General features: G+C 45.9%; 1 protein-coding gene across 1 annotated transcript in view; it reads left to right on the plus strand.

Moving 5' to 3' along the window:
• The window catches only part of LOC143018619 (uncharacterized), a 371,982-nt gene that overhangs the window by 316,735 nt on the left and 40,247 nt on the right, over positions 1 to 15,000 (plus strand). The window contains exon 4 of the mRNA XM_076174141.1: positions 12,845 to 12,952. Within this exon, the coding sequence (XP_076030256.1) occupies positions 12,845 to 12,952 (108 nt within the window). The remainder of the gene's footprint in view (positions 1 to 12,844; positions 12,953 to 15,000) is intronic.

The raw sequence follows: 15,000 nt of genomic DNA on the forward strand, positions 1-15,000 counted from the left end.
AAGGATAATAAATGTCAATCACGAGGGCAGCACGTGACCCAAGACCATAGTGAATCACAACTTAGTCATACATAATTACCAAACAATTTACGAAAACGCGAAACGAGATACGTGGAGTGTTAAGGCAATTTCTTTTGATTTGGGCTATTCTTCTCTTTGTATTCGGCGGAACGCCATCATACGGGCCCTTTATCTCGACATTTCTTTTCGTTGAGTTTTTTTTTTTTTTTTTCAAAAGATAGTAAAGATTCTTTTCAGAAATTGCAAATTGTCATTTGTTGCATGTGGGTACCATGTCTGCGTACACGCGCGCGCGCGTTTGTGTGTGTGTGTGTGTGTGTGTGTGTGTGTGTGTGTGTGTGTGTGTGCACCTTGGTGTGTGCATGGGTGTATGTGTGTAAGGCCATAGCATTGCCCATAGATAGGACTATATAAGTTTTGAGTTCTCATCCTGATCACGAGTCAAGCACGTGATCCAAGTTAATGGTGAATCTCATACACACACACATACACACACACACAAACACAAATACAAACACATACTAACCCCAACTGCTCGTCTCCCTTTCCTCTCCTCCCCCTTCTCTCTGACTCCTTATCCCCTAATACACACACATCTGTCCTCTCTCTCTCTCTCTCTCTCTCTCTCTCTCTCTCTCTCTCTCTCTCTCTCTCTCTCTCTCTCTCTCTCTCTCCGTTATTGGTCAGTGACGAAAAAAGGAGCATGGCCTGAAATGTTATGTTTTTGTTTATTCGTATTTGTCTATTTAATTCATTTACCTATTCATTTCAAAGGAGAAAGCTGATTTTTTTTAGCTATGGGGGCGCCCCACGGTCTAAGACGGGGTCACGGTCGATCAAGAACCCCTTCACGCCGGGGACCGCCAGAATTTGACGTCTCAACTGAATAAAGTTGCCTGTATCCCTAACCAGAATAAAGTATATGAATAGTTTCGCTCTGTTGAAAGAGTTGATTGCAAAGCACTTATTTATTTGTTTATTTATTTCGTTTTTTCATTTCTCCCGTTTTCTTTATTTTCTGCATGAGAGGACGGGGAAGGAGAGGGAGTCGCTTTGTAAAGTTACGGTCATACTAGTCATCGGAATGGTTGGATTCCAACGATTCGTTTGGAATTAGTCCAAGGTTGGAATGTAACCATAGCCTTAAACTACAGTTACATTCCAACATTGGATAAAATCCAAACGAATCGTTGGAATCCAACCATTCCGTTGAGTAGTATAACCGTACCTTAAATAAGGCAGCCCTGTTGTGGATCTGCTGTGCTTGGATGCATTCCTTCCGACCCGGACAGTGGTCAGGAGTACAAGGTTGGAATGTAACCATAGCCTTTATCTACAGTTACATCCCAACCTTGGATAAAATCCAAACGAATCGTTGGAATCCAACCAATCCGTGAAGTAGTATAACCGTAGCTATAAAGCAGCCCTGTTGTGGATCTGCTGTGACTGGCTGCATTGCTTCCAACACGGACAGTGGGCAGGAGTCGGGGATGACCCTTCATCCACGGGGAGCTAAGAGAAGTGGGGGACAAGGGTAGTGCATGGGAGTGGAATGGATGGCAATGGAAATGACTTTGACTTGGCTACCTTCCATAGAAGGATGAAAAAGCCCTTGGTACACAAAATAGAATGGTATATATGTTGATTCCTGTTCATAATTTCTTCTTTCTCTCTTGGATTTTTTTTTTTTTTTTTTTTTTTTTTTGAAGGTCTTCTTTATTTTGATTTTCGTCATTTTAGTTTTATTCTTTTTTCTCTCTCTCCCTTTTTTTCTCCTTTTTTCGTTCTCTTCCTCTTTTTCATTTTCACCTCCAGGGAATGCGCGCTTCTTTTTTATCTCTGTATTTCTTGTTCACCTTTTTTATTCAATAATTCTTTACTTTTTATATCCGTTTATTTATTTATCGATTTATTTATTTTTACATTCTAGTTTTGCTTTACTGTTCTCTGACCTTTTCTTTGCCCTCTTCCTCCTCTTTCATTTTTGTCCGCATTTATTATAGATTTTCCAGTTCTTCCTGTTTCTTTTTCCTTTCTTCTTCTTCTTCTTCTTCCTCTCCTGTTTTGGGGCCTTTTCTCCCTCTTTTCATTATTATAATCGTTTTTCTTTCTTCATATTTCTTTTCTCTGCCTTTTTCATTTCATTTCATCCGTTCATTCTCCTCCTCCTCCTTCTCCTTTTTCTTCTCCTCTTTCTTTCCTCTTCCTCCTCCTCTTCCTCTACCTCCTCCTCTTTCTCCTCCTTCTTCTCCACCTCCTCCTCATCATCATCCTCATCCTTCTGTTCCTCTTCCTCTTCCTCCTGCTTCTCCTCCACCTTCTTCTTCTTCTCCCACTTCCCCTCCACCTCCTCCTTCTCTTCCTCATCCTCCTTCTCTTCCTCTTCCGTTTGCTTCTCCCCTCTCGTTTCCCTGCCCGTCCCACACTCATAAAGATTTCCTTCCTCGCCAGATTGCTTTCAAATCCTCCTCCCTCCACCTCTTTCTCCTCCTCCACCTCCTCTTCCTCCTCCTCCTCCTCCTCCTCCTCCTCCTCCTCCTCCCTCCTCCTCCTCCCTCCTCCCCTCTTCCTGTCTCCGCCAGCTACTCAATCTCTTTATCACACATTACGAACGCGCGCGCGCACACACACACACACACACACACACACACACACACACACACACACACACACACACACACATTTCGTTGTCTTGAGAAGGCAGCTGGGTCCACCAGCACCAATCAGTCATCTATATTATTACAGTTGGAGTACTAATGTGATGGTGAGGAGCCTACGCCTTGAGGCGCTGAGTAGCTGCACCCGGACCCGCCACCTTTGCCCTATTATGTGCTTTAAGGACTGTTGGTCCATGTAACAATCACCGCTGGGAAAAGGAGTGAGTGCGGGACTCGAACCCACAACTAAGCGAATGCTAGACGCCACCATGACACAGAAGAATTGAAAGCCGAGACAATATTGGTATAGTGTATGTATGTGTGTGTGTGTGCCTGCGCTCTCTTCTTTAAGTTTGTGCACACATACACACACACACACACACACACACACACACAGACGCTTTGTAGTGGTAACGCTTTGGACTTCTAACTTAGTAGCCCTGTGATCGGTCCCCCGCCTTGGCCAAGGAGTTTGTGTGTGTGTGTGTGTGTGTGTGTGTGTGTGTGTGTGTGTGTGTGTGTGAGGTCACAGCATTTCCCACAGATCGGGGCATATATCATCTATGGAGCTCTCATTTAGTAGGTTGATAACTGTCATTCACGAGTCCTTGTACGTGATCGAAGACCGTGTTGATTAACTCACACACGCAAAAGACACACAGGCACTCACACACACAGACACACACACCCCAAAAAAAAAAAAAAAAAAAAAAAAAAAAAAAAAAAAAACCCACGCCAGTGTTGCTATGCTGGCCAGCCGCCCAGATCTCTCAGTCTCTCTCGTTGTTGTTGTCCAAGACTTCGGCAACAAATGGGGTTCTGAGGATTCATAACGCGTAGCGACGGACCTTGGCTATGTAGGGTCTTGGTTCAGAATCCCCCCGGGGTCGACGCGAGCAATGGATGTCACGCCTAATTTGGATGGGCCGGACTGAGAGACAAATGTTAACAAGTGTTCTTAGCTTCGGCGTAGGGTCCGTGGAGTGAAGGGAGAGAAGGAGGAGGTGGAAGGAGGGAAGGAAGAGTCAACAAGAAGATAAGGAGGATGTCAGGGAGGAGGAACTGGAGGTAAAGAGTCTGTGTGGAGGGAAGAGTGGAGGTGGAGTGCAGGGATGTGCCAGAGAGGAGTGGATGATGGTGGGGAAGAGGAGGAAGAGAAGGCGGACGCAAAAGGGGAGGAAGAGGAGGAGGAGACGTAAAAGTAAATGAAAATCGATAATAAAAATTCATTTTCAAAGGCTCTCTCTGCTCTTTGTGGAGTGTAAGGAGTGGAGTAGGAGGAAGGTGGAGCAGACGATTAAATGTTAAGACCCTCCAATGATACTCCATATGGACGAAGGGAATGAGGTGTGGAGTGGAGAGGAAGAGGAGAAGGAAATGGAAGTGAAGGAGTTTTTTGTTTAGGGTCCTTACTCCTTTATGGAGGGAGTGGTGGAGAGGAGGGAGAGGTCAAGGAATACTGAAGGATGTCAGGGAGGAGGAGGAGGAGGAGTAGGAGGAGGATGCAAGAGTAGAAGCAGGAAGTGGAGGTGAAGGATGGAGTACAAAAACCTCCAATTTTGAGGCTCCTTACTCCCTATGGAAGGAATGGAGGAGTGGGAGGAGGAGTCAGGTAGAAGTGGAGGGAAGCAGGAAGTTCGAGGAAAGATCAGGAGGAGGAAGAAGAGGAGAATCAGAAAGTGGAGGGGGAGGAGGAGGAGGAGGAAGGAGAGAGGAGAAGGGTGTGTGCGGCTATTGCAGCGAAATAAGAGGATTACCTGGATCGCTCGAGTGTAAGCTGCATGGTCGAAGTGGAGAAGGAGGAGGAGGAGGAGAAGGAGGAGGTTGTGGAATTGAAGGATTTCATTAAGGCGAGACTACCCGCGGCTTATGGGGTACTGTTCATATTGATGGTGACGGTGATTGTGGTGGTGGCAGTTATGGTGGTGGTGGTGTCGATGGTGGTAGTGGCAACGATATTGGGAACGGTTGAGATGATAATGTTGACAACAATAGACCCCCAAACGACTTTATTCAACTAAAGAACAAATCCGCCACTGTACACACACACTCGAAGATAGGTGGTCCCCTTCTTCGGATAGTGCATGTAGAAGGATGGAACACAACACACGAACTTGAGGCCCAGGCTAGTCTTCCCCATGGGGAGTCCGGGGCCCATATTTAGCCCCCACGGTGAAGCGGGGGCAGCCTCGGGGCTTCAGGGGTCCAAATACGGGGTCCTTTCGGAGGAGACGAAGGGGATTGAATCCCATATAGAGGATTCGCTCTGGGGTTTCTTCATGCCAAATGAGCGTGGTGTCGGTGCTTAGCCCATGGGCGGACACAAGGAGTGCCCGAAGGTGAAAGTGGTGGTCAGGCGGTGCTGGTGGTCAGTTAGTTGGTGGCGAGAGGTTAAGTGGTGGAGGTTGGTTAGTTGGTAGTGGTGGTGGTGGTGGTGGTGGTGGTGGTGGTGGTGGTGGTGGTGGTGGTGGTGGTTGGGGAAGGGGTGGTGTGACTGAGGATTGTGACTCATGGGGTTATGTACTTACGCGCGCATGCACACACACACACACGCACACACACACACACACATACATACACACACACACACACACACACACACACACACACACACACACACACAGTTCATCTCCAGTTCGATCCTCAAGGTGTACGATAACTGAAAGGCTATTTTCATGGCGGCTGTGAAGGAGAGACAATGATGGAGAAAAAAAAATAAAAGTGATGGAGACGAACCGAGTAGGTGATAGAGAAACGAGAAGATGTTGGAGATGAGAGAAGATGAGAGAGAAGCCAAAGTGAGATGTGACGTGAGAGAGATGTGAGGACAGAGGAGGGAGGGTGAAATGAGGGAGGGGAGAAGGTGGGAGGTAAATGGAGGAATGGGGGGAGGGAAATGGTAAGTAAGAAGACAAGTGACATAAGAGTGCAAATTGGGATGAGAGAGGAAGGAAGAGAGGACTGAAGAGGAAGGGAGGGAGGGAGGAGGGGTGGAAAGGGTAGTGGTAGAGTCAAAACACACAGGTGATAAGAGGAATGTGAAGAGAGGGAAAAGGGGGTGAAATGTAAAAGAAAATGGGAAGTGTGTGGAGGTACATAGAAATAAAGAAAATGGGAAGTGTGTGGAGATACATAGAAATAAAAAAAAATGGGAAATAGAGGGAACGTGATAAAGAACAGGAGGAAGGAAATAAAACAAAATGAGAATGTGTGGAGGGAAGGAAGTGGAGGAGGAAATAGGAGGTGTGTGGGGAAAGAGAGAAGACACACTGTGGGGCATTGTAATGTGTGGAGAATAGGAGTGGGAAAGAGGGGGAGAGGAAAAGGAAGTGGAGGGAGGGGGAGAGGAGGGAGAGACCTCCTTTGTCTTATCCTTGGAAGGACTAAGGACAAGAAGAGAGAGAGCTCATTATGCTTCGTCACGTGACAAACGACCAAGAACCTCTTGCTAATAAGTCGCTAACGACTCATTACGACCTGAGAAAACAGTCCTTATGTCGATAAAAAGGCGATTCATTGCGTCACAGAATCAACGTATTGCGTCACAGGAGGACAAAATTTCACTGAAACAAATTGTCACAAAAACAATATACATACATACACACACACACACACACACACACACACACACATATATATATATATATATATATTTATATATATATATATATATACGTTATACTGTATATATATTTATATATATAAATATATATATATATATATATATATTTATATATATATTAGAATTTACGTGTGTTAAAAGTGCTAGTAAGATTATTTTTGGAAAGATGCCCAGATCAAGGAATTCTTGGCTGTGATTGGTAGGTTGTAACTCCGCCCCTTTTTCCTGTGTATGTTGCCAGATAGACAAGAACTTTGAGCCCAATTTGCTATTTTTTCTCTTCTTTTTTCCGACGGAAACCCCCTTTTACCTCCAGATAGAATATATTATATTTCAAAACAAAAACGTTGGAGGCATTTCCTTCCCTGTGTGTTGTTGTTGCTGTTGTTGTTGTTGTTGTTGTTATGGACTAGTTTACCAGCGCTTCTGTCCTTGTGGGCCACGAGTGCTACTGTCGTGCATGTGTGATTCATTACAGCTATTACCCTTCCCGATGAAAGCTCAGAGCTTATGTGGCCCTATCTATGGGTAATGCTGTAACCTTACACACACACACACTCACACACACACACACACACACACACACACACACACACACACACACACAACTCCTTGCCCACCAGAGTTGGAGTGCCGGGTCGCAGTGCAGCGATGCTGAATTATTTTTTTCAGCCCTCGTGGGACTCGAACTCGGATCGCTGAATTAGCGGTCGAGAACGGTACCACTTCACTGTCGAGTTGTGTGTGTGTGTGTGTGTGTGTGTGTGTGTGTGTGTGTGTGTGTGACTGTACATGTGTGTAGTTATATATATATATATATATATATATATATATATATATATATAAATTGTGTGTGTGTATGTATGCGCGCGCGCGAGTATTGAGTGATAGTACATCACGCTACAAGCCCACACCACGCGACACGGCACGTCACATTGCATGCCACGCCGCGCCACACACAAACACGCCCATGTCACCCCGAATCACGCCCGCGCACCTGCGCCCGATTACACGCCCGGCCGCCCACGAAAGGTCGCCCAGAACTCCCTTCACGCATTCCACTTGTCAAAGTCGACCATTCCACGCATTCCATCGCTCCCCAAATACATTCCACCGGCTGGCTGTGGATTACACACTTGGTGGATCATTTCTTTTTTAATTGACCATGTGGATCAATCCATCCACTCGTTGACACTCTCTCTCTTTCTCTCTCTCTCTCTCTCTATGTATCTCTCTCTCTCTCTCACTCTCTCCCTCTCTCTCTTTCTCTCTCTGAAAGGATTTTTATTGCTGAAATCTAAATAGATAGATAAATATATATAAGCTTCTCCTCACTGATGACCATCACATTACTTGTTCATATATATAATGGGTGAGTTATTACATACATATTTTTAGATAACTTTCGGATATAATACACTTTTTTTCAAAGTGAACTTTATCTAGAAATGTCTTAAGTATTCCTATGATTACACACACACACACACACACACAATTCACGTCATTTCTAAGTATTACAGCTGTGCGTGATTTTATTCACATGCGGAATGCGTCACGCTAGCGTCACACGTCACGGTACCCCGTCACACACAGTGCAGCGGTCACTGACGTCACGCCATCTGACGTCACCTTATCTGCGGGTTCCTTCCTTGATCGTCTTTTGTTTCTTTTGAGGGTTGGTTGGTCACAGCGCCTTCCAGAGTGTCTCTCTCTCTATCTATCTACCTACCCGTCTATCTAACTCTTTCTCTCTCTCTCTCTCTCTCTCTCTCTCTCTCTCTCTCTCTCTCTCTCTCTCTCTGTCTCTCTCTCTTTCCGTATGGGGATATTGGCTATAAGTTTTATGCACTCAACATTTTAATTATTTCAATGACACCCCTTTGGACCAGTCACGCACCATTCCTTTGGGATTTGAGGCTCCCCTAAAAATAGATATATATTACATCTATATTTTCATGACCCCTCAATTGATCCACTCGGGTGCGGTATTGTCCCCGAGGATAGAAGCGCTGGTTATTGGTGACGACAGACCTGCCTGGATGAGGGACGCGACCTCGCCCCTGCAGGGCCGCTCTGACCCGCCGTGACCTCCTGGCACACCTGCTCCTCCTACGCGGGTCTTCGCCAAGGGCTTCTACAAGTCCCCTCTCTCCCTTTCTCTCTTTCTCTCTCTCTCTCTCTCTCTCTCTCTCTCTCTCTCTCTCTCTCTCTCTCTCTCTCTCTCTCTCTCTCTCTCTCTCTCTCTCTCTCTCTCTCTATTTCTCTCTATCTCTTTTTCTCTCACCTTTTAAGCGTAAGGCCTCCCTTGCACTTTCTGCCAAGGCCCTATGGTCTCCTCTCAAAGTCCAGTGTGGGTTCTATTCGCTCATTTACAAAGTTTTTGAGGTGTTTGCGTGAGGTCAGGTCTAAGTAAAGTTGAATTAGAATAGAATAAGATAAGCATTATTGACTGGGATTTTTACTTCTTTTTTTTTTAATAAATACAATTGAAGGGTTAAACAGCGTTGATATTCCCTGGTATTCCCTGGTATTCCCAAGCGACGCTGGGACTCAAAGTTAGTAGTTCTGAGAACTTCTGCGTGCGTACTTGAAATTTCTAGAACTTCAACGCTCACTATGAGTTGCCTCAACTATTCTATTCTGATGTGGTAGTCTTTTGTATTCTAGCTGCTTCTAAGCTATTCAGTGACATTACTTGATCGAAATGCCGATTTTGTTGATCTAATGTTATCTTATTTGTTCCGTTCTATTTATTTTATTTATTTGTTTGTTTGTTTGTTTTGATAACAGACATTTTCCTTCGGATTAGGGTCATTAGGTTAAACATGGTCAAACAACATCACGTCATCAATTGACTGAATGATATGACGTCATCAACTGGCTAAGCGATATGACGTCATAAAGTGAGTAAACGACATAACGTCATGAAATAGCCAAATGACGTCATCATGTTGAGCGATATGACGTCATTAAATGAGCAGGCGATGTGACGTCATCGTGGATCGGAACCTAATGACGACCTTCTCGTATCTTTCTCGCGACTCTGAGCACCTGTGCAGGTGTAAGACACACCTGTAAAAGAGATGAACACCTGGCAGAACATTTTGTAATACATCTGTGTTATTGGGAAATTCGGTAATCTTCAATATTTGTAACATTCTCTCTCTCCCTCTCTCTCTCTCTCTCTCTCTCTCTCTCTCTCTCTCTCTCTCTCTCTCTCTCTCTCTCTCTCTCATTTCCACTTCTTTCATTTCCTCTCCCAGCTTCGTGTTTCTTTCACCTCGCCTTCACTCTTCATTCTCCTCTTCATTCTCCTCCTCCTCCTACTCTTCCACCTCCTCCTATTTCTACTACTTCCACTCCTCCCCCTCCTACCACTACTACGACTATAACTACTATTATCATTCCTCCTCCTCCCCCTCCTCCTACTCTTCACCCTCCTCCTCCTCCTCCTCCTCCTCTTCGCCCTCCTCCTCCTCCTTTTGGCCGCTTTTTTTTTTTTTTTTTTTTTTTCTTAATTTTGGTCGTAAAGGACCTTTTCCGCGCTGCATTCTTCTCTTCCGCAAATGGATCGCACCGGGGGGCCCGGATGCATCCTCCTTCCCTCCTCCTTTCCCTGCCTTACCTCCTCCTCTTCTTCCTCCTCTGCCTTTCCTCCTTCATTCCCTCTCTCCTGTCTTCCCCTCTTCCTTCCTTCCTTCCTTCCTTCCTTCCTTCTGTCCTTCGGTCCCTCCTTCCCTTCCCTTCCCTTCCCTTCCCTTCCCTTCCCTTCTTCCTTCCCTGCCTTCCCTCTTTCCCTCCGTCCTTTCTCCCTTCCTTCCCTTCTCATTCCCTGCCGTCCTTCTTTCCCTCTTCCCGCTCTCTCTTCCCCCTCCCCTTCCTTCCCTATTATATGTTTCTCCTTCTACTTCTTCCTTTTCTTCTTTCATTTCTTTCTTCCCTCCCTCCCTTCCTGCTCCTTCCTCCCTCGTCTCCTCCCTGTTTCTTCCTATACACCTTTCGTCTTCACTCCTTCCTTCTCTCCCTCCTCCTATCCTCTCCTTACTCCCCCTTCCTCCTTCCCCCTCTCCCCCACTCCCTCCCCCTCTTTCCCTCCCACACCGTCTTGCCTTTCCCCTCCTACATCCATATTTATCCGACCTCCCTTCCCCCCCTTCTCCTTCTCCCCCCGTCCCCCGCGGGGGAGGAGGGGGTGGGGGGTTTGTACCATGCTCACACTGTCACTCCAATCTCTTGTGGGCGAGCCGGTTCCCCCTCCCCCCTTCCCCCCTCCTTCCCCCTCATCTTCCTTCCCTCCACTCCCTCCTACAAATCCCCCATTACCTCCCATTTCCCGCTTCCCTCCACATCCCTTATCTACCCCCTTCCCCCCTCCCCTCTCATCCTGTCCCCTCATCCTATCCCCCTCCTCCCATCCCTTCCTATCCTGTCTTCCTTCCCCTTTACCACTTCTGTGACCTTCCCTCACTCCCCACTTCCTCTCCCTTCCCTCCACTCCCTCCACACTCCTCTCCCTTTGCACTCCTTTCCCGTCCCTCCACTCCCTCCCCTCCTTCCCTCCCTCCCACACCTGCAGATACTCCTATCTCCCCTTTGTACATCTACTAGACCCCCCCATCTCCTCCCCCCGTCTCCTGCCCCTTCTTTTTCCTCCCTCCCCTCTCATCCACTTCCCTTTTCTTACCTCCCTATCTCTTCCCTCTATCTCCTCCTCCTCCTCCTTCCTTTCCCTTCCTCCTCATCTCTTCCCCTTCCTCCCATTCTTCCCCTCACCCCTCCCCTCACCCTCACCCTCCCCATCTCCTCAACATCTACCCCATCTCCTCATCTCCCCCCACTCCCTTCCCCCATTTCCCATCAAATCCTCCCTTTCTATCTCTCCCACGCCCCCCATAAACCCTTCTTGTCTCCCCGTCACCGACCCTTTGCTGCAAATGCGACGACGAAGACTCTTGTCTTGCATGACTCGGAAGTGACGTCACCCCAGAGCCTTGATGACGTCACTCCAGAGCCTTGAGGACGTCACTCTTAGGTACAATTCCTTGGTAATGACGTCGTTCATAATTGCAAGATCCCGATGACGTCACTCCTTTTAGCGGGGCCTTGGATACGTCACTCTTGGCTGCAATTACAAAAGGTGTTAATCGTAGTTATTAAACAAAGTGCCGCTGACCTAACTTAACAATATCCAGTCTCCCATCTAGTTACTTCATACATTATGGAGTGCATATGTATATATATATATATATATATATATATATATATGTATATACTGTATGTATATATATATATATATATATATATATATATATATATATATATATACACATATACATTTATCAACCACAAGTCGAACCTCCGCTAGCACGTGACAAGTGATAGTGACTTAACCGATTGCGCCATCAAGAGAGAGGCCATGGATACGTCACTCTTGTCCAGAGAGGGTAAGATACATATATATATATATATATATATATATATATATATATATATACATATATATATATATATATATATATATATATATATATATATATATATATATACCTTACCCTCTCCAGACGATTCTGTTCAAGTAAGGCAAAGACTTAAAAACTTTTATACTAAGAAGGTTAGAATCTCTTGATTAACTCCTCCACATTAGCATACTTATTCCAGATCTTGCCTCGATTCACACAGGACGATATTAGTCGGTCAATATGTAGTCCTAATCTCTAAATGGTTCTAGAGCATTTCTAGAGCGATTTTGGTAGTCGGAGAACTGATCCTGGGTGGACAGAACCGCCTGACGTTACCCAAAACAAAATACGTAAATTTTGCCTCATTTGTTATTTCATTAACTGGTTTTCTGTGTTTTATTAGGTCTGCCATCTGGCGCACAGGCAGTCATGAATATATATTCGTCTGAGGGGTCAGCAGCCCCCCCTTTACTCCCCAAGTCCCCCCCACCCCCAGTTTCTTGCCCTGCAAGGCGCAATAACTGGATTTTTCAATATATCTCCCTCTATTGTTTTCTCCTCCTCCTCCTCCTCCTCTCCTCTACTTTTTCTTCCTGTTGCTGTTCGTCTTCCTCCTATTCTCTTTCACCTCGTCCCTTTGCTCTTTCTCTTCCATTTCCTCCTCCTCCTCTTCATGCACTTTCTCCAGCCGTTTGTCTTCCTCCAGTTCTCTTTCTCCCCACCCTCATATTTATCATCTTCTTCCTCTTCCTCTTCCTCCTCCTCCCCTTTCTACTCTTCCAGCTTCTTCCTCCTCTTCCATCTCTACCTCCTACCATTTGTCGTCCTCCTGTTCTCTTTTTTCCCATCCGCATAATTATCCTCTTCTTTCTCCTCCTTCTACTGTTCCACCTCATTCCTTCTCTACCTTTTCTAACGCTTCCTCCTCCTCCTCCTCTTCCTCCTCTTCCATTTCCATCTCCACCTCCCCATCCACACCCCCTCCTCCCCTTCTTTTACCTTTTACCCCCAACATGTATGCTCACAGGTGCCCTACTTCGTGAGAACCCGTGAATTAATTTGTTTCTCGTTCTCTCCTTCTTCAGGTGCGCGACCTGGTCGAGCGATGCACTTGCCCATCGCAGTTCCCCATGATCAAGCAGTCCGAAGGGAAATACCGCATTGGTGACACCAAGGTCCTCATCTTCGTCAGGGTAAGTAGTGTCGTACGTGTACCTTCTTCAGGAAGAACGAGTTCGGGGGGAGTTCGGAGAGGGTTTCTTCTGCAGGAGGGTAGTGGTGCCTCTTACCTACCTTCATGAGGAGGGGAACGTTGGGGGACTTTCTCTTCTGGAGAAGAGTAGTAGTGTCCCTTAGCTTCCTCAGGAGGGATTTTCTAGGGTTTTTCCTCCGACAGAAAGTGAGTTTCGGCTTTCACCTTCATCGGAAGGGAAATGGTTGAGGGTATCTCTTCTACAGGAAGGTGATGATGCTCCTCACCTTCTTCAGGAGGGAAGCATTGATCTTTACCTTCGTTAGTAGAGACGTATTGGATCTTACATCCGGCAGGAGGTGAATGGTTGAGACATTTTTTCCTTAACAAAGTATGTAAAGTGCACCGTTTTAACGAGAAGATTTAGTGTTGGGACGTAATACCTGAGTCGGAAGAGCTTATTAAGCGGTTTGAGTAAAAACGACTTCGGTTATAATATTCTATTTTTCAAATCTCCTTATATCAGATTACCTTTCCGTCATATATAGCAAAGCTGAATGATGAATTAAGAGATTGCAAGCCTATATGAATGTTAGACATACTGTTGAAATGTCCTTAGAGAAGTGTAGATTCTGTAAGGAAAGTCATATTCTAGTTATGGAGTTGGAGATAAATAGCCCAGTGTGATACCCTCTTAACAGCTGAGTAGAAGGTCTCTGGTTCGAACACCGTTTGATATGATGTACATAGTGTTCAGACACTTGAACCTCCCTTGCGGCTTCGTGCATGTAATAGATAAGTGAATTAATAATAACCCTTACCTAACCTAACGTAACCTAACCCCTTTTGTACGAGATCTTATCCTCGAATGGTTAAAATCGTCTGGCGTCAGCCAAAACAAAATTTCTAAATGACGTCATCGTAGGTAAGAGGGTTAATAAAACACAAAGATCGATGTGGTGACCTCAGGCGAAAGAGGCCACGCCTTCTTTATGTCCTAACCAATCACAACCTCCGGTGCAGACCTCTTTCACCCGATATGTCTATCAAAATCGGCCGTGATTGGTCAAGGAAGAAAAGATGTGTGGTTAGCAGACTCTCTATATCCAATACGTGTCTATCAAAATCGGCTGTAATTGGTCAAGAAAAAAAGGGGCGTGGCATACATACTCTCTTTCATGCAATAGGCGTACTTCAAAATCAGCCGTGATTGGTCAGGAGAAGAAAAGGGGCGGGGCCTGCAGACTCCATTTATCCAAGTCATGTCCTTTAAAGTATGCCGCGATTGGTCAGGGGAAGAAAGGGGGCGTGACTTATTTCGTCTGAAGCTATAATCATTCCCACTGCGCTCTCGGCCCGGGAACTCCCACCAGGAAACCCTGAAGAAGGACAAAGGAAGTTCATCGAACTTCCTTCGTCAGGTAATTGCAGGTAACAGGACCTCGTCGGGAGCCTTCATCTCCTCCTCCTCCTCCTCCTCCTCCTCCTCCACCACCACCACCTCGTCCTCCTCCTCCTCCGCCTCCTCCTCCTTTTCCTCTTCCTCCTCTTTGGGTGGTTCCTGTCGTTTCTGCGAGGAGGAGAACCTTCGCCAGAAGAGTAATCACGGGAAGCTTCTGCTCTTTGTCATGATGATGGTGATGAAGGTGGTGGTGATAGAGATGGTGATGGAGGTGGTGATGGTGATGGTGATGAAGATGGTGGTGGTGATGCTGGAGGTGGTGGTGGTGGTGATGATGATGGAGATGATGGTAGTGGTGGTACCTGCAGCAATCTACTGTACTTGTGATGAAATGGCTTAGAATATATGCAGGTCTACTAAAGAATACAGTATGGAAAGTACATGGAAATTCCTTATTATTTGGTGGAGATGGTGGTGGTGGTGATGGAGGTGGTGGTGGTAGTTCATCTCAACAACGCAACTCCTAGACTCTCTTTGGTATGGGAGTGTGGGGGTGGGTACCTGGGGTCCCAAGAATATTCGAAAATTTTGAGAAATTTGAAAAATGAAGAATACTTTGAAGTCATGTGAATGAGAGTCTCTTCCTC

This window comes from Oratosquilla oratoria, chromosome 35 (assembly GCF_046742065.1).
Source record: "Oratosquilla oratoria isolate Oo_2021 chromosome 35, ASM4674206v1, whole genome shotgun sequence".
Taxonomy (NCBI): Eukaryota; Metazoa; Arthropoda; class Malacostraca; order Stomatopoda; family Squillidae; genus Oratosquilla; species Oratosquilla oratoria.